Source organism: Vulpes lagopus, chromosome 7, assembly GCF_018345385.1.
Source record: "Vulpes lagopus strain Blue_001 chromosome 7, ASM1834538v1, whole genome shotgun sequence".
In the NCBI taxonomy this organism is placed as follows: Eukaryota; Metazoa; Chordata; class Mammalia; order Carnivora; family Canidae; genus Vulpes; species Vulpes lagopus.
Window position 1 is genome coordinate 25,673,462 of NC_054830.1, and position 21,583 is coordinate 25,695,044.

Here is a 21,583-nt window from a genome sequence, read left to right on the forward strand (position 1 = left end):
ATTCCTGTACCGGCGTGAGGTGAACTGCTTCTGGCCGTTTGGACTGTAAGGGATGGAGAGCTCAGAGACTCAGAATTGACCTCTGGAGCTGGTTAAATAGAGGGTTTGAATCCAGACCCTGACACCTAATACCAAAGGGACCCGAGTGAGCGACCTGATTTTTTTTTTTTTTTTGCAGCCTCAATTTCCCTGTTTGTAACCTGAGGATGATACTAATAGCACCGTGCTCACAGAGTTCTTGCAAAGCTTAAAAAAGATAACTCATGGACATGAGATGCTGAGGCACCGGAGAAGTGGCCACTTATACAGCTAGAGGATTCAAGGAGGGAATGTTGAGGAAATCACAGTCCTGTAGCATCGTGTGAGTCCAGGACAGAATGACTTCCATGACTGTCGCTCTGTCCCTTCTGACTGAGCTCCCCCTAACTGGCTGGCTGAGTGGGAGAGCGGGGTGCCTTCTCTGAGCAGCCTGCTTCCCGGCACCCCCAACCTTACCTCAGGGCAGGGCTGGCTGCGCCTTCAAACTGCCATTGTCTTTGTCACCTCTTTGGGGGGAAGACCTGCTCCTCGGGACCCACCCACATGGCCCCAGGCCTTGGCCGCAGGGCCTGGGGGTGGGGGGAGCCCTCCCACTTCTGCTCTCCCGCTGCTGAGAGAACCAGCTCCTCTTCCTCCAGGGGGTGGAGGCAGAGCAAATATTCTCACTTAGAGTTCGCTTCTCTTGCTCCCTAGCAGGGTGTGGACATCGGTGTAAAATTACAACCGAGGCGGCCCCCACCCTGGAGCGAAGATGCAACGGGGAAGACGCGTTCATTTTACAAGTCCTGGTTCTCCATCTCTGTTCGGAAACTTGCCGTCTTCGCTCTTTGAGGTCTGCTCATACCGTAGTCATGACATTATCATGACATTACCACGTGCTAATCACGGTAATAATAGCAGCAGCTCTCCCACACATACTTACATGCTAAGGGCTCCACACAGGCCTCTCCTTTGTCAGAAGCCTCCCCCGAGGTGTACGGTAATAGAGGTTACACACAAGGGCGCAGAGTCAGGGGCTGCCCCGGCTCCCTGCTCTCAGTCATGACCATTGCCTTTCTTAGTACCCTTTGTATCCAGACTGTCACTCTGAGCTTAGACATAGGATTATTTCTCTCAGCTCCAGCTTCTTTTACCTGTAAAAAGGGAAATAACAACATCACCCAGGGGGTACCGGGGGGGCTCAGCCGGTCAAGTGTCTGCTTTCCCTCAGGTCATGACCTCAGCATTCTGGGATCAAGCCTTGTGAAGCTCCCCCTCTCCCTCTGCCTTACCTCCCGAAGTGCACTCGCTCTTTCTCTCTCAAATAAACAAATAAAGATTAGTTATTTGAAGGAGAGAGAGAGAGATCACAAGCAGGGGGAACAGCAGAGAGAGAGGGAGAGGCAGACTCCTCGCTGAGCAGGGAGCCCGATGTGGGGCTTGATCCCAGCATTCTGAGATCATGACCTGAGCCCAAGACAGCCGCTTAACTGACTGAGCCACGAAGGTGCCCCATAAATAAAATCCTTAAAAAATTATTAATAACATCACCTCGGGTTATTCTGATGATTAAATGAGAAAATGGTTGAGAAATGGAAGCTGCTGTTATTATTTATTATTTTACTACTTTTAGTGTCATGAATATCCTGACATGCTGTCATCCAGTGGACCCAGGATGCCAAGAAACCACAGTATGCAGGTTCACCTGGAACCCCTTTCACAGAGCTGGGGTTCCTGAAGTGTGGAGGTGGGTTTCACATGTAGGCTGGGGTCCCAAGGTCAGGACTCTGGTGAGAGCATTATGGGTCTCCAGCTTATTAACTGGTTTATTTCAGTTTCAAGTATCTCTCTATACCTGCATTGTCCAATATGGTAACTCCCAGTAGCCAAAGGCAGCTATTGGGCACTGGCAATGTGCAAAGTCCAAACTGAGACAAACTTTAAGTGGAACGCCTGGGTGGCTCAGTAGGTTGAGCATCCCACTCTTGCTTTCAGCTCAGGTCATGATTACAGGGTTGTGAGGTCAGGCCCCATGTCAGGCTCCACGCTGAGCATGGAATCTGCTTGAGATTCTCCCTCTTCCTTGGCCCCTACCACTTTTGCTCTCTCTCTCTCAAATAAATAAAATAAATCTAAAAAAAGGGATATGCTGTAGGTATAAAATACATGTCAAATTTCAAAGACAGTAAATATAATGTTTATATATACGTATAACGTAACATATATGTTTATGTTATATTGCTGAGTACTGTGAGTCCATTGTGCTGATGTGCAATGTTTATGTATATATGTATGAATATACATACATATGTATATATATACACACATATATATATTTAAACATATTGATTGTCTGTTGAAATTACAACTTTTTGGATATATTGGATAAAATAACCAACTTGTTCTGGTTTGCCACAAACATACCTGGTTTTAGCACTGAAATGAAATGCCAACCCCTTAGTCCTGGACAAACCAGGACAGTTGATCATCTTATTATTGGTTAAAATACATTATGGTAAGTAATTTCACCTTTTTTTTTTTTTTTTTAAAGATTTTCTTTATTTGACAGAGAGAGAGAGCACAGCACAGGGAAGGGCAGAGGGAGAGGGAGAGGGAGAAGCAGGCTCCCCACTGAGCAGGGAGCTTGATGTGGGACTCAATCCCAGGACCCAGGATCATGACCTGTTGCAAAGGTAGATGCCCAACTGACTAAGCTCCCCAGGCGCCCTCAACTGTTTCTTTTTAATTGACATCTAATTAATAACTGTTAAGCATTATTAGAAAATTAAAAACTATAATGTGACTCTCATTATATTTCCATTGGCCAATACAGACTCTATGAGGTCTTTTTTTTCTATGAGGTCTTAAACCCCAGGCTACACCCTGCCAGGGACAGAAGCAACAGGTGCCCTCCTTCAGCAACTGGCATGGAACACATCAACTACACTGTAGCATAAAATAAGTGGTGCAATTGCACGGGCTGTGAGAGTGGGGGACTGAAGGATGGGCATGGGTTTCCCAAGTTGGAGAGGAGAGAGGAGAACATTCCAGGCAGAGGGAACTGTCTAAGCAAAGACATGGAGGTGATCAGGTGAACTTTTTACACACTTGCTTGGAAAGAAGAACCTCTTCCAATCCCATTGATTTGGCAACTCTTACAACGTTGAGAAGTAGGCTCACAGAGCTTCAGCCTTCCACCCAGTGTTTCTCCTCCAGTTCAGCTGGTTTCTTCCTCATGGATGTTTGCACATCTGCTGTGATCCTGCCAGGGCCACACTGACTTGTCAGGGTTATTGCCGTGCTTGTGTTTTCTCCGTCAGTTTATTCTTACCGAGATCTCTCAGGGTTGCAGCACACTGGTGTCAACATCTGTAAATAACAGACATGCAGGGAAGCCATGGCTTCTTACAGAGACAGACCAGAGTCTGCTAGGGAAAATGCAGCTTATTCCAGATTTGTCAGAGACTGGTTGTGAAGTCTGTTAATTTTGCCTGGTTTCTAGCTACATTTATAGATTGCTTATTGTGTGCCAGGCACGATGCTAGTTTTGCTTGTGTTATCTAAAAACCCTAGGAAGGGCTGTGCTATCACCATTACCTGAACGAGAAGCCTGAAGCTTGCTGAGCTTGGTTGTTCAGATCACAAAGCCAGAACAGCCAAAATTCACACCCAAAGCCTGAGCTTCTTACTTCCTTGTACTCTTCCACTCTGGGCAGTTCTACCAAGAGATCAGAGAAGCCTAGGACAGAATTTAGAAAACAGGGATTGGGTATTTATTAAGTGAAGGCCTTGTCAGGCAAAACTGTGGAATGTGTTGGCTAAAATGCTACCTGTAGAAATGCTTACTTGAGTTGTTCAGCCCTCATCTTTTATCAAATACTGATAAGGAGTCATCTGAAGACCTCGTCAGCTTGCTTGCTTGCTTACTTGCTTACTTGCTTGCTTCCTTCCTTAATTTTTTTTTTAAAGATTTTATTTATTTACTTGACAGAGAGGGAGAGAGAGCACAAGAAGGGGGAGCAGCAGGCAGAGGGAGAAGCAGGCTCCTTACTGAGCAAGTAGCCTGATATGCAGGGCTCAATCCCAGGACCCCAGGATCATGACCTGAGCCTTAGGCAGATACTTAACGGACTGAGCCACCCCCTCTCCTTATTTCTGAAGCCACTGACCACCCACCTCCACCGTGATTGCTCAGTCCCCTTCATCCTCCATGAATCACTCCCTGGAAAACTCTCAAGTTTCTTCTGATTGGGTGGAGACAATCACTAGACTCGTCCTAAAACAGGGTGTCTCAGCTTCGGGTGAAGTGCGCTGGATATTTACACGCAGAATTATTTAGTTATTTGTGTCAAGATCTGATGAAAACAATTACATAAGAAAGAGGGCCTTAGGACATTAGCTCCAGTTTTACCTGGCAGGGAGGAGGTCCCTTGGGGAGTGAGACGTGGACTGATAAGTTTTGATGGATGAGTTTGGGTGGAGAAAGCATGAGGAACTGGGAGCCTTGGGCATGGGGGAGGCAAAGGTTACCAACACTGCCTCTAATCAAGATGGTGCGGACCACTGCTCAGATGGTGTGGACAAAGGCAAAACCCAAGCTGAGAACAGGGTTCTTAAGGGGCTTTTAGGGGGCTCTTAGACATAGTGTAGACTTTGGAGTTAGAACCAGGTTCAAATCTAGCTTTGTCTAGTCTTTACCCACTGACCTCTAGCAAATCTCTGCGCTTAATCACTAAGGAGTGGTATGGTCCGTCAAGTAGTTATTGCATCCCTAGTATGGGCCAGGGCCAGGTGATACACTCTCCGCGCCCCCAGGCTCTTTTGAGTGTTTCCAATGAGTGAGGCGATCTGTCTGAACAAACCACTTCAGTGTTGTATGCAAACGATCTGTTTGTATAAATGTTAAAACCACAACTCTGCTGGCTTCTCCTGGTCAACCCTTAGGCTGGGAGCCCTTGATTTACTCCTGTCCAAGTCCTGTTCCCAGGAAGACCCCCATCTCTAAGCCTAAATTATGTATCCCTTGTTGTACCCAGGACACTCTGTGCTTCTCATACGCACCTGGATTCCAGGCCTGTTTGTACTGTGTGCCTTGGGCAAGTCACTTTACTCGCAATTACTCTTCTCAAACTGGGTCAATAGCAAAGGAACTGCTTAGCAAAGCTCTTGGCCCAGGAGCAGGTACTTAAGAAATGCTAGCTGCTACTTTTATAATGTATTCAGCTCTTGACGGTAGAGATCTGGCCTGGTTTCTGCTATATCTCAGCACCTAGCACAGGGCCTAGACGAGCACACAGCTGGTACTCAATATATGGTGTTGGTAGACAGAATAACAGTCCCTAAAGATGTTCAAATCCTAATTTGCAGAACCTGTCAAAATTACCTTACGTGGCAAAGGGGAATTAGGGTTGCAGATGGGATTAAGATTGCTAATCAGTTGTTTTAAAGATACCCTGGATTAACCAACTGGGCTGATTGGAATCACAGGCCCTTAAAAGAGTTAGAGGAAGGAGCACCTGGGTGGCTCAGTTGGGTAAGCATCCCTTGATCTCAGCTCAGGTCTTGATCTTAGGGTGGTGAGTTCAAACCCCATGTTGGGCTCCAGGCTGGGTGTGAAGCTTACTTAACAACAACAACAAAAAAAAGTCAGAGGAAGATGTGACTATAGAGAACAAGAGAGATGACAGAATGAGAAAGACTCAGTTGTTAAGTAGGCTTCACACCTCAGCCTGGGTGTGAAGCCTACTTAACAACAACAATAAAAAAAAAAGAGAGGAAGATGTGACTATAGAGAACAAGAGAGATGACAGTATGAGAAAGACCCACCTTTGAAGGTGGAAGAAGGGGTCACAGCCAAGGAATATGGAAATCTTCTAGAAGTTGGAAAAGGTAAGGAAATGGATTCTTCCCTATAGTCTTCAGAAAGGAATGCATCCTGCCAACACCTTGAGTTTAGTTCAGTGAAACCCATACGGGCATCTAAGCTACAGAACTGCAGGATAATAAATTTGTGACTACTTATTTATTATTAATTTTTTAAAAAAGACTTTATTTATCCATGAAAGACACACAGAGAGAGGAGCAGAGACATAGGCAGAGACAGAAGCAGGCTCCCCACAAGGAGCCGGATGGGGAATCAATCCTCGAATCTCACCTGGAGTCAAAGGCAGACGCCCAACCACCAAACCACCCAGGTGCTGGTATGATTTTTTTATTTTTTATTTAAAAAAAATTTTTTTTATTATTTTTTAAAACAGCTTCAGTCTTTTTTTTAATATATATATTTTAAATTTATTTATTCAGAGAGCGAGAGAGGCAGAGACACAGGCAGAGGGAGAAGCAGGCTCCATGAAGGGAGCCAGAGGTGGGACTCAATCCTAGGACCCCAGGACCACACCCTGGGCCGAAGGCAGGGACTACACCGCTGAGCCACCCAGGGATCCCTGGTATGATTTTTTTAAAGGCAAAATTTTGGTAATGTGTTACAGTAGCATTGGAGAAACTGATATTCCCTGCAAATTATTGTTTGTTTGTTTTTTAAATTTTATTTTTAAGTAATCTCTACACCCAATATGGAACTCACACAACCCTGAAATCCAGTGGCATGGCCTACTGACTGAGCCAGCCAGGTGCCTCCACTGTTCATTCCTATTACTGCTACTGAGCTGTTTGCCAGAGTTGATTTGTATTTTTCTCTCCCATTACTCTAGCAAGTCCTCAAGGTCAAGGAATAAGTTTGTCTTATTTACCATTAGTTCTTAGGTGCTTAAGAGGGCCTCGCACACAGTAGGCACTCAATACATGCTCCGAGCTTAATTAATACAAATAGTAAAACACCCATTCGTTCATGGGGTCCTCCAGTGCCTAACACCGCCTCTGGCACACAGCAGTAGCTCAATAAAAACTCATACTGAACCTACAGGTGGATCAAGTACTCCCCCTGCCCTCGTGGCCCAAGCGGCCGTCCCCCCTACACGGGGTCTTATCTCTTGCACGTCCCTTACTCAGGGATCAGACCGTGACCTCCTTAACCCCAAGTCTCCCCCCTGGCTCCCTTTCGCTCCGAGCGCGGGGTCCCGGGACACCTCGGAGGCCGCAGGGTGCAGTGCACCTTAGAGACCGCAGGGGGCGAGCGTGGCTCGGGAACTCCCGCCGCGGGGCTGGGACAGGGCGGGGCCCGAGGGCGGGTCGGCTCAGTGCGCAGGCGCCGGTCCAGACGCCTCGCGCGGCCAGGGGCAGGCGGCCGCAGAGCAGTGCCGGCCGCGGCTCCAGTAGCAGCGAGTTCGAGCCCCGCTCCCGCTCCGCTTCGGCTCTCGCTCCGCCGGCCCTTGGGCCTCCCTCCGCGCGTCCGCGGCAGTCGCTGCGCATTGCGCTCTCCCCGCCGCCAGGATGCCGGTAACCGAGAAGGACCTGGCGGAGGACGCGCCGTGGAAGAAGATCCAGCAGAACACCTTCACGCGCTGGTGCAACGAGCACCTCAAGTGCGTGAACAAGCGCATCGGGAACCTGCAGACCGACCTGAGCGATGGCTTGCGGCTCATCGCGCTGCTCGAGGTGCTCAGCCAGAAGCGTATGTACCGCAAGTACCACCAGCGGCCCACCTTCCGCCAGATGCAGCTGGAGAACGTGTCCGTGGCGCTGGAGTTCCTGGACCGTGAGAGCATCAAGCTCGTGTCCATCGGTGAGTGCCCCGCTGTGCCCTCCGGTCCTCGCGCGCGCGCCCGGGGTCGGGGGCGGGGAGGCTGGACCCCTGCTGCGAGCCCTTAGAGCTCCCCGGGAGCTGCGGGCTGGGTGTGGGCGCTGGGGAGGGGGGTTGCCCTCCAGCGGGCGGGGACGCCGGAGAGACCTAGGCCCCCTCCCCGGTGCCTCTCCCTGGGCTGGGGCTTCCTGTGATCGCTCCCCGCCCCGCGCCTCGCCGTGCGTCCTTGGGGGGCTGTGGGTCCCGGGCTCGGGTTGGGGCTGCACGGGGAGAGGGGGGGCTGTGGCATTTCTCCGCCCCCAGGGTTGCCCTGCGGGGAGCTGGAAACCCCTGGTCCGCAGTCCGTGAAGTGGGGTCCTGGGCCGATGCTCCCCGAAGCGCCCACCTCGGTGCGCTCAGTGGCGGACGGACGCGCTTTGGCCTCGCGCGCGGCGGGAGACCTGGGGAGGGACAGTTCTGCGGGCGGGGCCTCGCCGCGCAGGTGGGCATGGGGACCTGGTACCCTCCCCCGCCGTCTCTGGCTTGGGTGCGCGCCCCGAGCTGGGAAGGGGAGCCGCGGGGGTGTGTCGTCCTCGCTGCCTCTGCTCCCAGCTTAGCTCTGGCCCGGTGCCTGGGGGTGAGCCCGCCCTGCGGCCCAGGTGATCATTTAGGGACAGTGGAGGTAGAGGAACTACTGTTTTGTAGGGAGCCCGGACTAGTGCGCACTGTGTGCCAGCAGCCTTCCAAAGCTCCCAGTTCTTACACATGGGGCGAGTTGGGGTGTCCTGAGACCTAATTTACAGACAAGGGGTGGGGTGGGGTGGGGGGTCCAAAGGGTCATGGAAGTGGGAAGGGTCTAGCTGAGAATTGAAGGAAGTGGGTACAATGAAAGGAGACTGTGCCTTCCTCTCCTTGCCTTCCCTACACCAGGGTCTTCCTGAGAGGAGGGAGGGAGTTGGTGTCGGGTTCCTCTCCTCAGAGCTGGGTAGAGAGCATGAGGGTCAGGTCCCCACTAGGACTTGGACTCGTTGAAAGTTTCCAGGAGGGTCACAAGGCTGCTGAGGGTATGGGCTGTGACAGTAGGGTGAGGGGTCTGTAATGTGTGTGTGTGTGTGTGCAGTATGTGTGTATACACAGCATTTGTGTAAAGAGCATCTGGGTATACAGTGTGGGTGTGCAGAGAAAGTGTGTGCACCTACTTTGTGTGTGTCTGTGTACTGCCAGGTGAGTGTCTTGCCGGTGGAGCTGACCCAGGCCTGGGTCTGGGGTCTCTTCCTGAGAAAACCGGGCCTTATGCTAACTTCTGTGATAGGAAGAAACGCTGGTGGTGGGTGTGGCTGCTGGGACTTTCTCCTGAGTAAAAGGGCTTTCCTCTAGGCTGAGTCTCCTCTGTCCTCTCCCTCCCCTTCCCCCACACCTGTCCTGGCTGGTAGGGCTGCTTCCTGCTTCCTGGGCCCAGGCAGCTGTCACCGCCCAGTCAGCACCACGTCAGGGGTGTTCTCTGCAGAGCTGTGTAACACGCTTGCCTCTTCTTTTGGGGGCCATCTCCTACAACTGGGGAAAGAGAACCCTAGAATCCTCCTGGATTTCTTCCCTTTTCAGAAACCAGCTTTCCTTCTGAGGAATCTCAAGGCCTGGCTGAGCTCAACTTGGATCACTTTTCCTTTGTTTTAAAAATGTGTATTTATTTAATTAAGTGAACAAAGAAACTTAAAGTAAACCAGGAGTATCCAAACATGACATGAAATCTCCTTAAAAGACAAAACCAAACAAACAAAAAAATGAAACCACAGCACCAGAAAATCCTGGACTGCCTCATTTACCCACTGTTTACAGAGGCCACAGCTGCTTCCAGCGTGGCTTCCCATCAGTTTCCTGAACTTGGGGATCTCGTTCTAGACTGTGTCTGGTTCCTTACATTTTTCTACTTGACCCTCGTGATTTTCATTCCTAAACCCACCCAGGCCATGGCATCTTCTATTGTCCTGACATTCCAGGGTGAGCCTCCCCTTCTCTGGTTGTGGGCCCGTGGGCTATTGGCAGCTTCTTGGTGTGCACGTCTTACCACAACAGGTTACATTGCTTTATTTGCTCCTTTTAAATTATTTCTTGGATTATATCCCCCAAAGTGACATTCCTGGGTCAAAGAGTGTGGCCACTTTTATGACTCCTGTCATTGGCTGCCTCGTTGCTCTCCAGAAAGATCTCGCAGTAAACAGGTTTTCCAGCCTCCGGAGCTCGGAGGGAGACTTGCCAAGTGCCAGAACTCCCGTGGGAGTGATGCCTGGGGCCTCTTCGCCGTGTTCCTGGGGCTGTTCTGGGTAACGGCCCTTCAGAAAAAAGTCGCAGCGAGCTCAGACTTCAAGTATTCGCTGCTTATGCTGTGCTGCATTGTGCTGACAAAGGCGCTCGCTCTGAGTTTGGTGACATACACTAGGTGCACAGTATGTTCTGTTCATCATCCCATTGATCACCGATAGGATCCTCACGATTTGTTTCCTTGTCTACATAATGATTTGTTTCAGCAAGTCACTGAGAGGGTAAAGGGCTTGCCCTAGTTCTGCCCCAGTGCCTAGAAGACGGTTGCTGTGTTTTCTGTGGTTGTTGTTAGTATTATGATCTCCATTTAAATATGAGGCAACAGGAGTGAAATAACTTGCAGAGGTCACCCAGCTAGTAACGGTGACTGGAGGCTGGGCCTGTCCAGTTATGAAATTGACCCTTAACTGACCCGCTCTTCAGTATCGGAAATGAGTAAAACACAACCCCTCTCCCGTACGCAGAAAGCCCCTGTAACACCAGGTTTCGCAAGTCTGGAGTATTGAGGTGGCGCCTGGATACCCACACTTCGAACCTCTGGTCTTGAGCAAAGTAGGGATCTCAAAACTTTAGGTGAGTGACAGGATGAGGGTCCCATGAGATGAGTCAGGAGGTGAGGAGCGTCAGCTTGCATCTTGCATCAAGGTGAATTTGTTGAGGGAATAGCCGCCCTGTTTTCTCTGGTTTTTTTGAGAGTGGGTGGTATTTCCTGCTACTTAATGGATGGTGTTTTACTCCATAATCTGGGAAGGTATCTTTGAATGAATACAGGGTGTTGTGTTCTTTGGATAACTTCCAACAATGTACATTGCTGGAATCATAAGAGTTGTGTACAGGCTCCCAGCTCTGAGACAGGAGATGGTCAGAAGCTGCCAGAGGACTGGCTTTTCTGCCTAGAATTCACTGAAAGACAGCTCTGGCTGTTTATTCACATTTGTGATTTGTTGTAAGGTGGGCCCATTCTAGGCTGCATCCAAAAGTTGAAGATTTTCTTCAGTTTCGTGTTCTGTCTTGGGCAGTTCATAGCGAGGCCTCAGCATATTTAATCCTAGTTGCCTGCCAGGAGCTGGCAGTTTTATTTACTTGTTTTTCCAAAAACCTTTCTGACCCTGAGCAGCTCAGCCAGCTTGGAGAAAAAGGGGTCTCCCAGCCCAAGAATGACAATCAAGCCTGCCTAGAAGTTTGGGTGGTGTGTTTTGGTTTGATCCTTTAGAAAAAGGAATTCTTTCCTTTTCAGAGTATGCGGTCTGACCCTAATGTTGATTTAAGTTGCCCGTGCCAGGCCAGTGCCCCAGCAGGTGGGTGTGTATTCCCAAGACCTTGGGTCACTGGGTGGGGTTTCCAGGGTGGTGGGTCACCATGGGGCTTGGCCCCCTCTTCCTTCCTATTGTCCCACCCCCACCAAAATAACACACAAATGCAATAATCCTAAATCCCGTTCTTTCCTGATCTAGCAAATGCCAGTGTGGCTTTTAGGCAAAGGTGGTAGAAGATGCTTTAAAAGTAGCCAAGTAGCATGCTTTCCTTGTCAGAATCCATGAGCTCTGGGCCATTTGCCACAAAATAACACAGTCGGAGATGTGGCTCTTGTAGTAGGTAAGAGCAAAGATTCTTGGTTCAAATCCCACTTGCCACTAAGTAGCTATTAAGAAACTTGGGTACCTTGGTTTCCGTATCACTAAAATGGGGATGATAACTGCCTCCTTCAAAAGGTGGTTAGAAAAATTAAACACGTTAATATTTTCAAAAGTGTTTAGAAAAGTTTGTGGCACGTGAATGTTTGCTAAAAAAAAAAAAAATACGGGTACTATCCAGTAGTATTCCCAAAAGTCCTTGCTGGAGGGTTTGCACACTGAAAGGACATTTAGAATTGGTGCTGTGCCGGGGAGACCAGCGTGGTTGCCTAGTGTTGCTGCTGCTTGCTCTAGTAGGGCTGTGGACTGGCCTCCTTGGAAGGGGAGGACCCCTGGTTAGGTTACGGCTGCCTCAGGGGCCCATTCATACCAGCTTTGTTTCTGAGACCTGGACTGGAGCATGGGGCGGCCGGTCATTCCAGCCTTCCACCCCGTTCAGGAATCTCTGGGCCAAATCACTTCCAGATGGCAGTTGGGCTCTGAGCAGCTCCTCCAGCAACGACGGAGCCGGCGTGCCAGTCAGCAGCTGCCTTCGTTCTTGGAGAGTCTGTCCTGAAGGAGGGCTTTGATTGGGAACCAAGTTATGTCTCTTGGGCACTAGCCCTCCCCTCCTTTTTTTAATTTTTTTTTTATTTTTGGGTTTTTTTTTTTTTTTTAGATTTTATTTATTTATTCACAAGAGACACAGAGAGGCAGAGACGCAGGCAGAGGGAGAAGCAGGCTCCCTGCGGGGAGCCCAGTGTGGGGACTCAGTCCCGGGTCCTGGGATCACTTCCTGAGCCAAAGGCAGATGTTCAGCCACTGAGCCACCCATGTGTCCCAAGCCCTCCCCTCACTGCCTGGATCCTGGTTCTGGGCTGTGAGGCAGATGCACAGGGTAGTTGAGGATGGCTGCCTTGCTCCCTGGGCAGCTGCTCAGGCTTCGAGCCTTTGGGCCCTGCTTGTGGTGGCTTCTGGGCAGGGGTATCACGTCATCCTACTTTCTCTATAAACAGCCTCCGGGTCAGCACATCCTAGGTTAAACTAGGTACAGGCGAATGATGTAGACTGCCAGGATGCTAAGCCCCACTCCTTCCCTAATAGCTGTGCAACTCTGGTCCACTGCCGTAACCTTTGTGAGCCTCCGTTTCCTCCATCTGTAAAATGGAGAATAATAGTTCCTGTCTCACTTGCTGAGACCATTATATGTTTATATCACAGTGCTGGCATTATCATTAATGTTAATGTGCTTCTGAACCCAAGTCTAGGACTTTGTCTTGTTTTCTGTCTACTTTCTGGCCAGTTCTGTTGCTGTCATCTGGTGTGTTAGTTATTCCCTCCCTTGCAGCTTGGAACATCTCATGAAGATGCCTCCTAAGATCCTTTCTTCCTTTCCTCATTCAGTAAATATAGGAGAGACCAGCTCTGAGCCAGGCCCAGCGCTAGGACCACAGGAATAATGAAAATCAGTTCCCTCACTTGCCTTGTACACTGCTCAGTGCAGAGATGAGAGTACCAGGGAGTGTCTTTCTCAAACCTTCAGGCACACACAGATCCCTTGGGGAATTTGTTAAAAGTGTGGGTCTGACTCAGCAGGTCAGGTGTGAAGGCTGAGATTCTTTACTTCCAGCCCGCTCCCAGTTGCTGCTGTCAGCAGTGGGCGCCGCACTGTGGATAGTGAGGATCAAGATGACAAGGTTTTGAGTCACCTGGGTGGCTCAGTGGTTGAGCACCTGCCTTCAGCTCAGGTCCTGGTCCTGGGGTCCTGGGATTGAGTCCTATATTGGGCTCCTCGTGGGAAGCCTGCTTCTCCCTCTGCTTGTGTCTCTGCCTCTTTCTATGTGTCTCTCATGAATAAATAAATGAAATCTTAAAAAAAAAAAAAAAAAAAGATGACAAGCTTTCTGTGGCACCCGGGTGGCTCAGTTGGTTAAGTATATGCCTTGGGCTCAGACATGTTCTCTTGGGATCGAGCCCCGTGTGAGGTTTCGGGCTCAGTGGGGAGCAGGCTTCTCCCTTTCCCTCTGCTGCTTCCCCTTGCTCATGCATGTATGCTTGCGCTCTCTCACTCTCTCAAATAAATAAAATCTTAAAAAACAAAAAACGACAAATGACCCGCTTTCTGGGAGGTGGAAGGGGAGGAGTACCTTCCTTCAGACTGCGGTGGGTAGTCTGGAGGACTCCCTGGAGGGAGAGGCCATCAAGCTGGGACCTAAAGCCAGGTTAGAATTAGGCAGGTGAACAGACGGTTAGCTCATGTAAGGTGCAGCAGTAGAAGAGTTTGTCAGGTGGAGGTCAGAGGGGTGGCCCAGAGGTAGGCAGGGGCTGTCTCACCAAGGGCCTTCTGAGGCTGAAGGCTGCCAACCAGCCATCTTCCTTGAGGGTGCTTGGTGTGGGGTGGGTGAACCCATCTGAAATGGATTGTCTAATTGGGGGCTCTCTTGATTCTTACTGCAGTCATTCCTATCAGTAAAAAATTCTAACATGCCCCTTTCTCATATATGCAAATTCCTAAGTTTATATACATATATTGCTATCAACCTGTATTAAATATTTGTAAAGCATATTTTCTTTTTAGAGGACAAATCCAAATATAAGATCTGGCTTTTCCTGTGCTCTTGTGCACCCTTGTGGTACATATACCGAATTTGGAGGCCCCTGAGGGCCTGTTTCTACATTTCATTCCCCCCCCCCAACCCCCTTTTTGTTGCTATTCTGCATTTAGTTTTGATCTTTAGTTATCCTTAGTTGAGGAGGTGGGTCTATAATTCTATCCCCTTCACCCAACAAGTTGGACCAAATTAACAAAGCCAATGGAATGAGCCCTTTCAGTCTGAATGTGTGCTATTTCCTGCTCTTGTAATGATGAAAATTGCCTTTCATGACATTCTAGTAGAAGCCACCGTACATTACTGTTGTAAATCTAGTTATCCATTAAACGTGCTCAATATTCACCAGATTGGCTCAGGTTACTGTATAATAAACAACAGCACTTTACTCTGCTGGGGCTTAGAAAGTGTGGCTTTGCAGCTTTTAAGTGCTTTGCTCATTTTCCTTGGGAAATTGCGTCCATGTTCTAGAGAGAGAGTTTTTGGGGAAAGATGATTAGAAAACCAAATGGTTCTCTTTATACTGAAGTGACAAAGTAGTATGGGAGAGTAGCTATACGTGGTATAAAGGATGGAACTATTGGGTATTTTAATTCTATCCACTTAGGATCATGGTTTCTTTTCTCCATAATCATATTGTGAATAATGTACAGTGCTCCCTTTCTTCTCAGAGCCTTCTAGCACTTGCCTTAAATACATTCATTTGATACATTGTAGATCATTGCTATAACTCTTCTGCAAACTCTTCAGTTTTATTTTTATTTTTTTATTTTTTATTTTATTTTATTTTTTTTTAACTTCAGTTTAAAAAAAAATTTAAAAAAAAAATAAAAAAATAAAAAATTTAGTGGGGTTTTACTTATACCCATCCTCTGGTTCTAAAACATGCCAGAGAACTTTTAACTTCTCTGACCCCTCTCTTTGACCAGTCACTGTGGAGTAGAATGTCCTTGGTTAAGATTTTCTTGTACTATAGGGAAAGAGGTAGTTTGGTTTTTCGCTTAGTCAAGACTGGTTATAGGTCTGAATTATTTTGACAGAGCATCTGACTTCCTCCTTTTCCTCATCATCACAACCTGGCATAGGTAGATGGCTTGGTAGGAGGACACTTGCCCTCTTGTATATGCCTTGGCTTTTCCACGGATACACAGTGATGAGATCTTTGTGTATTGAATGTTGACGTCTGCACACGCACCCTCGAGTATAGTGTCTAGCACTTCCCTGTGCCTGCTGTCTGCTAAGCATTGTCCTGAGTGCCTTATCTTTATTGCTTCTAATTTTCATCATTAGAACCCTGCAAAGGAGTGACTGTATTTATTTCCATTTTACAGATGAGAAAATTGAGGCCCAAATCAATCTCCCTGCACATGCCAGGCATAATGCTTGCCTGCAGCAGACTATCAAGTATTTTTTTGCGTCTCAAAGTTTGGTTTCACACTTAAAAGTAAAATAGATAAACTGTAGTGAGAGGTTTTCTGCAGCTTTAGTTCTGTTCATTTCTATTTTGCTTCAAACTTTACTCACTTGACCTTGATGTATGTGAAATTGAAATGTTCTTCTACGAAACAAAACTTTCTGGGGGCCCATTTGCCTTGCCTCTTCCAGCACCATTGAGCTTTAATTGGGGCCTCTTCTTCAGTCCTGGGGGCATCTCTAGTTCTTTCCCTGTCTTTAATTGGCTCCCAGGGACAGAGTTTGGACAGTGGGGACCAGCTGAAGGCTGCTTTGGGCAGCCAGGCAGGGCTTTCTTTGTGGGGGTCTAGAAGCCGGAGGTGAGGACGAAGTGCCCCTGGAGATCGCCTTGGCTGCAGTCCTGTGGGGCTCGCAGTGTACATCACTTGGTGTGTGTATGTGTGTGGGGGGGGCTTGGTGGGGTTTGTAGAGATGTAGCTATGCCAGGAGATCCTTGGTCACTGACACCACTGGCGCAATTGTGCATTCTCAGAAATGACCTCACCTCACATCCGTTCCTTCTGCTACCTTTAAACATTAACTGTTGGGAGGGCATGTTGGGTTGTGTTTGCTGCTGAGCAGAACCTTTCTTCTCTGGCTGGCATTTGGCCTTTATCATTCTGGCACCAACAGCTGCCTGCTCCCACTCCAAGCCAACAGCTCCAGCTCTCCAGCTCCTTTTCGGGGAGCCTTGTGGGTAGGCCCCTTGCTAGGTTGCGTACATCTGCCAGGCTGCTCTGGAGCTGCACTTGCGTCCCCAAGGGCTTCTCCTGCAGCGCTCCTGAGAGAGGAAGCTGGCCTGGCTGGCCTACTCGGTGCTCAGCCTCCCCGAACTCTCAGGGCTGGTTTGTTGCAAGGTCTGGGCGTCAACACAACACTCCTGTTCTCCTTCTCTGAAGGGCCTTTATGCTGGCATGAATTCCTTTTCTCATGGAGATCTGAAAGCTCTTTTGACTAAATGGGTCACCTTTCTGGGTATTTTCATAAGGCTGGTCAGCTTTTGCCATGCCAGACAACTTCTCTGGAATTTCCGTTTAGATATAACGAGAATACAGTGTGGAATTTTGGCTTTTGAGCTATAGGGAAGTGGGTGGGGATTTGTGGCAGGGATATGTAAATTTGCTGCGGCCCATAAATTTGGGTTTTAAGATTAAAAAAGGCAAGCAGCAGTTGGCTTTCCTTCTGCAAACAAGAATGGTGTTGCTTTCGGCCTCATGCTGCTAGTGACCGAGGCAGAGGCAGGCCTCCCGTGGAGGCTGGGGTCTGAAAAGATTCTCGGTGGCTAAAATCAGATTCCTCCATCTCCCCTGCTGTCCCCAAGAAAATAATCAAGTTCTTATCATGCTGGTACTGCGCTGCTTGTGTGAATCACCCTGATTTTCCCTCTACCTCCCTGAAGTAATTTATCAGATATTCCAGAGAAACAAGAATTATTTGGCATTCTCTAGTCTGTTGGGAGCATGGTTGGGCCTGGGGCTTCTTCTCAAGAACAAAATAATTTGTTCCCTCAGTGGGGTAAAAGCAGGCCAGAGGTGGGGGGCTGAGGCACCGTCTTCCAGGGGACCAAAGGCACTGGGGTCTTCAGGCTCAGGCCTAAAAGGCCTTTGTGACTTGGTGGTTCTATTAATCGAGCAGAGTTCTGGGTTCCATTTATAAGGTTCCTTGTCAGAAGAGGCAGGAGCTGGAAGACCAAGGGCTTGCCACTGGTGGGACAGGAGGCCTCTCACTGGAGTTTCCAGCCAACCAAGGGCAGAACCCAGAAAGTTCCAAGAGGAGGAGCCTTAGGGATCTTGGCTGGCAAGCACCTGGGCAGTGGCTTGTCACATTCTTTATCTGCACTAAAGGAGGCAAGCTAACACCTGGGGAATGCCTCTGCTGTCTGGGAGTCCCTTACAGGAAATGATCCGGGTGTCACATTACGCTTCCTGTTGGGCATGCATTTCTGACCATAATTATCTCTCCTGTCCCTTTTTCTTGACACTCTTGTTTGACACCCATGGGAAGTCACACCTGAGAATGGAGGGCATGAGGCCCTCTTGGACACCCACGGCTCCCCTCCCGTCCCGTGCCATTTCATTTCACAGCTTCTGAGCTCTAGCCGTCACTTGCCTGTTTTGTTCTCCCACTGGATCACGACTGCTCTCGGGGCAGGTGTTGAATCTCTTGTTCACCTCTGTGGCTCTGAGCTTGGCACCTGGTAGGAATATAATGAGCTATTGAATAAATATACATCCTCTAGCATAAATGGGTTGAATAATGAGTCTGATACATTAATTTGCAATATATCTGCTTTTAGAAAATGCAAAATTAGGGTCCTTTGTAGCCAGTAGAGAAAAAGGGAATTGTGTGTAGTGGACCTCTGGGTCTGGGGTCCCAGTAGGACACCTCATTTTGGGGATAGTGATGCTGAATGTAAAGAATTCAGCACTTCCTTGTCATTCTCTGAATGTCTATGATTTGCTTCAACTGTGAGAAAATAAGGTCTTTTCCAAGTGACCATGTCAGGCTCAGAAAATGAATATAAATGGAAGCTACTGAGAGTCACTATAATCATAGTACTAGTTCCATTAATAATAGTAAATATTATATTGAGCACCTACCAGTACCAGAAATTGGGATAGATGCTTTTCACTAACAGCTAAATGAAGACTAATTGCAACCTTGGGATGTAGTTATTGTTGTAATCCCCATTATACAAGTGAGGAAACTAAGGCACATCTCAGCCACAGAGTATGTGGCCAACTATGAGTCAAACCCTTGTCTGAGAAATTTTAACTGTCAAAGGAAAGCCATCAGTATGGTCTTCAAAATTCATCTCTAAGTACTTTTTGCATATTAAAAATTTGTGTTTGTAATTAATGTAGGACAATTGCCAGAACACAGAGAAATACAAAGAAAAAAACCACATCACCTGGGGAGAATCTTAACAAATCTTTTTCTACTTTTGGGGAGTTCTGTGCAACAGCTGCCTTTTGATCAGAATGGGCAAAGGGGATTGCATTTAGTTAGGAAGAAGAGACTGGACTGGAAACGTTTTGTGAAATCATTTTGATCCTACTGATGGTTGTAACAAGATGCATCCTTGAGTTACTGCAGAGCAGTGGCCAGCATTAAAATTGGAGGGTCTCGGTTGAGGCTCATGGTTTGCAAGTCTCCCTTGGTCTACAAATATGTTATGGTCAACCACAGAGTGGGGGTGCTCCAGCTACTTTCTGTCTCTTAAAAGTTTTTAGGACCAGCTTTTATTGGGACTGCCAGGGTCTCTTAATAATAGTTATTATGTTTGGTAACTATTATGCCCTTGTCTCACGGTTAGCCCAGTGTGGAAATTCACTTACTTTTCAGTTGCTCAGCACCATTAGCCATTTAAAGGTCTCCAATATGAGCCTAACAGAATGTAGTTGGTAGCTTGGTTCACCCTTGCCCATCTGGGAACTTTTAGAAGTCTGAATATTCTATGCAGCCCTGAGGGCTTCCTGGTATTGGTGTTTTTGTAACATTTTCTCAACAACCCTCAGGACACCAGGTCTATGGAATCATAGGAGGTGGAATGAAACCACTTCCAGATACAGATTGAACTATGGTCCAGAGTGTGCTGGAGAGTATGGGTCAATTAGACCTGGCCACCTACTGGCTGGAAGACCTGAAGCAAGTTGCTTGACCTCTCTGAGGTTCGGTGTCCTAGGCTATCACGGTGCCCCAGCTGTTGCTGTTGTTGATTTTTAATCAACGGTCCTTGCAAAGCACGTGGCAGATAATGAGTGTCCCATGAATGGTGGTCTTCCTTCTTCCTCCTCCTCCTCCTCCTCTCTCCTTCCTTGACCTGAGATGGCCTCCTCAGACCGGAGGAAGAAGTGACCTAATTATCTTGGAGGGCAGAGGTGGGTGGAATACTCCCAGAAATCGGTCCAGGGTGCCTCATACCTTATGAGCTGCTTTTAGAAGAGGTGACCTGGGTTTTTGAGTAGTAGCTGGGCAGGAACCATGGGCCGGAGGCACTTCCTGATCTTCCGGCCAAGCTTCCTTTAAGGAGAGAAAACAGGTGCCAACTATTCTTGACGTCTTCCCCCACTTTCCCTTTTGTCCTGTTTGGCTAGTGGATGTGTTGTTTTAACCAGCTTTTTAATTTTTTTCCCCCATCCTTCCTTTCTTTAATTATTTTTTTCTCTTCGATTCACTCTCCTTTCTTTCCTGGTTTTGCTTTTTTGGAAGCAGCTGTTACACCATCCGGGTGATGTACTTGGTGGTGGCTCTGAGCCTTGGCTCTGACCCTTTAGAGCTGGCTGACCCCAGCACGCTGTTTTGCCTCTAGGAGCCTGTCTTCCATATGCAGAATATGATTATAAAATGCTCTGGCTTATTGAGCTCTAAGGTATAAAGTGAATGTGTACCTAAAGTCCTTAGTCCCGCCCCTGCTCATGGGCAGTGGTCAGTAATTGGCAGCTGCTGCTCATGTGATGCTGGCATCAGCATTCTTACTGTAAAGCCCCACTCCTCCCACTCACCCTCTTCAGGGCTCAATCAGGGAGGATGAAGAGGGAGCAGCCATGCTGGAGAGGAGCCTGTGCCCACTGCCTTGTGTACTTTCAATATGGAACAGAGGGGAGTGGACCAGCTGCCCTCCTCGAGCCAGGCTTGGCTCTGCCTTGGCCCTGGGCACTGTTTTCTCTCCCTTCTAGTCCTGGCCCTTTGATACCTGGGATTATGGTGGGGCTTCCTGCCAAGATTTTTGCTGCCCTGGGTGTGGTCTTAAACCCAGCACTGCCCAAACTCCTGCCACGGAGCTAGTGACAATATTTTTACAGTAGTGCTTGGAAACTGGAATCCTGGGGTCACACCCTGTACAAACAGTGTCAGGGTTGTTGGGTGACTGGAGGAGATTGACAACAGTTTCTGTGGCTTCTAAGTCCAGAAGGATGTGGGAGGTTGTATGTATGTTTGATAGGGTGGGGGGCGGGCATCATTCCCAGTTCTTTTCAGGGGCTCACTAGTCTCAGCCTAGCCAGGCCAGGGAATCTGTGTGTCTTGTGTATCTACCTGCTTCCTTCAGTTCCTCCTTGTTCCCTGGTTGGGCCAGATTTCTACTACTGTGTCCTTTTAGGGGAGTGTCATTTTTAGGTTTGTCTCTTGTAGGGGCAGGGAACACCCAACACCTTTCCCAGAGGTAGAATTTGGGGGGGTTATCTTCAAATGATGACTCATGCGGATCTTTGCATTTTAATGATGGGAAGAAATTAGTCAGCCTGGGCACTGTTTCCCTGTGACAGGGCAAAAATTTAAACACTTGCACAATGGCTTTTGTTTTGCCAGCTATTGAAGTTGACCGTCAGGCGTTATCAATAAGATCAGCAGGTGTTCACCGCTCTGCTTCCGGAGACCAGTTTCTGGTCCTGGGAAAGGCCCAGAGCAAGCTGGATTTGGCGAGCTTGTGGGACCCAGGCAGACCTGGGCCTATTTCCATCATCACTGGGGCTGTGGAGAGGCCCTGCCTCCCTCTCTCAGTGTATTTCCCCATCTGTAAAAGGGGAGAACTGGACCAGGTCTGTGTTTCCCGAACTTCAGGCATTCGTAAAGGGATCACTTTTATTATTTTTGCTGCATTCCCCCAGCTGCCTCTCTTTTGTTTTTGCTTAACATTTCTCTCCCGTATAGTTGACTCAGTTTTGAGGGACGCGGGGTGGCTCAGTGGTTGAGCACCTTCCCGCTCAGGGCATGAGCCCTAGGTCCTGGGGTAGAATCCTGAGTTAGGGTCCCCATGGGGAGCCTGCTTCTCCCTCTGTATGTGTTTCTGACTCTCTCTGTGTGTCTCTCATGAATAAAATAAATAAAATCTTTAAAAAAAATAAAAATAAGACAAATGCCTTTGAAAAGGAGACTTGTGTCACACTCATAAC

General features: G+C 48.3%; 1 protein-coding gene across 4 annotated transcripts in view; it reads left to right on the forward strand.

The window, feature by feature from the left end:
* Positions 1–7,165: 7,165 nt before the first annotated feature.
* The window catches only part of FLNB (filamin B), a 138,578-nt gene continuing 124,160 nt past the window's right edge, over positions 7,166–21,583 (forward strand). For 2 of the 4 annotated variants that reach the window (XM_041760654.1, XM_041760655.1), the window contains exon 1: positions 7,166–7,699. In XM_041760654.1, the coding sequence (XP_041616588.1) occupies positions 7,408–7,699 (292 nt within the window). In that variant the 5' untranslated portion in view covers positions 7,166–7,407. The remainder of the gene's footprint in view (positions 7,700–21,583) is intronic. The other 2 variants (XM_041760657.1, XM_041760658.1) reach the window with 1 other exon arrangement.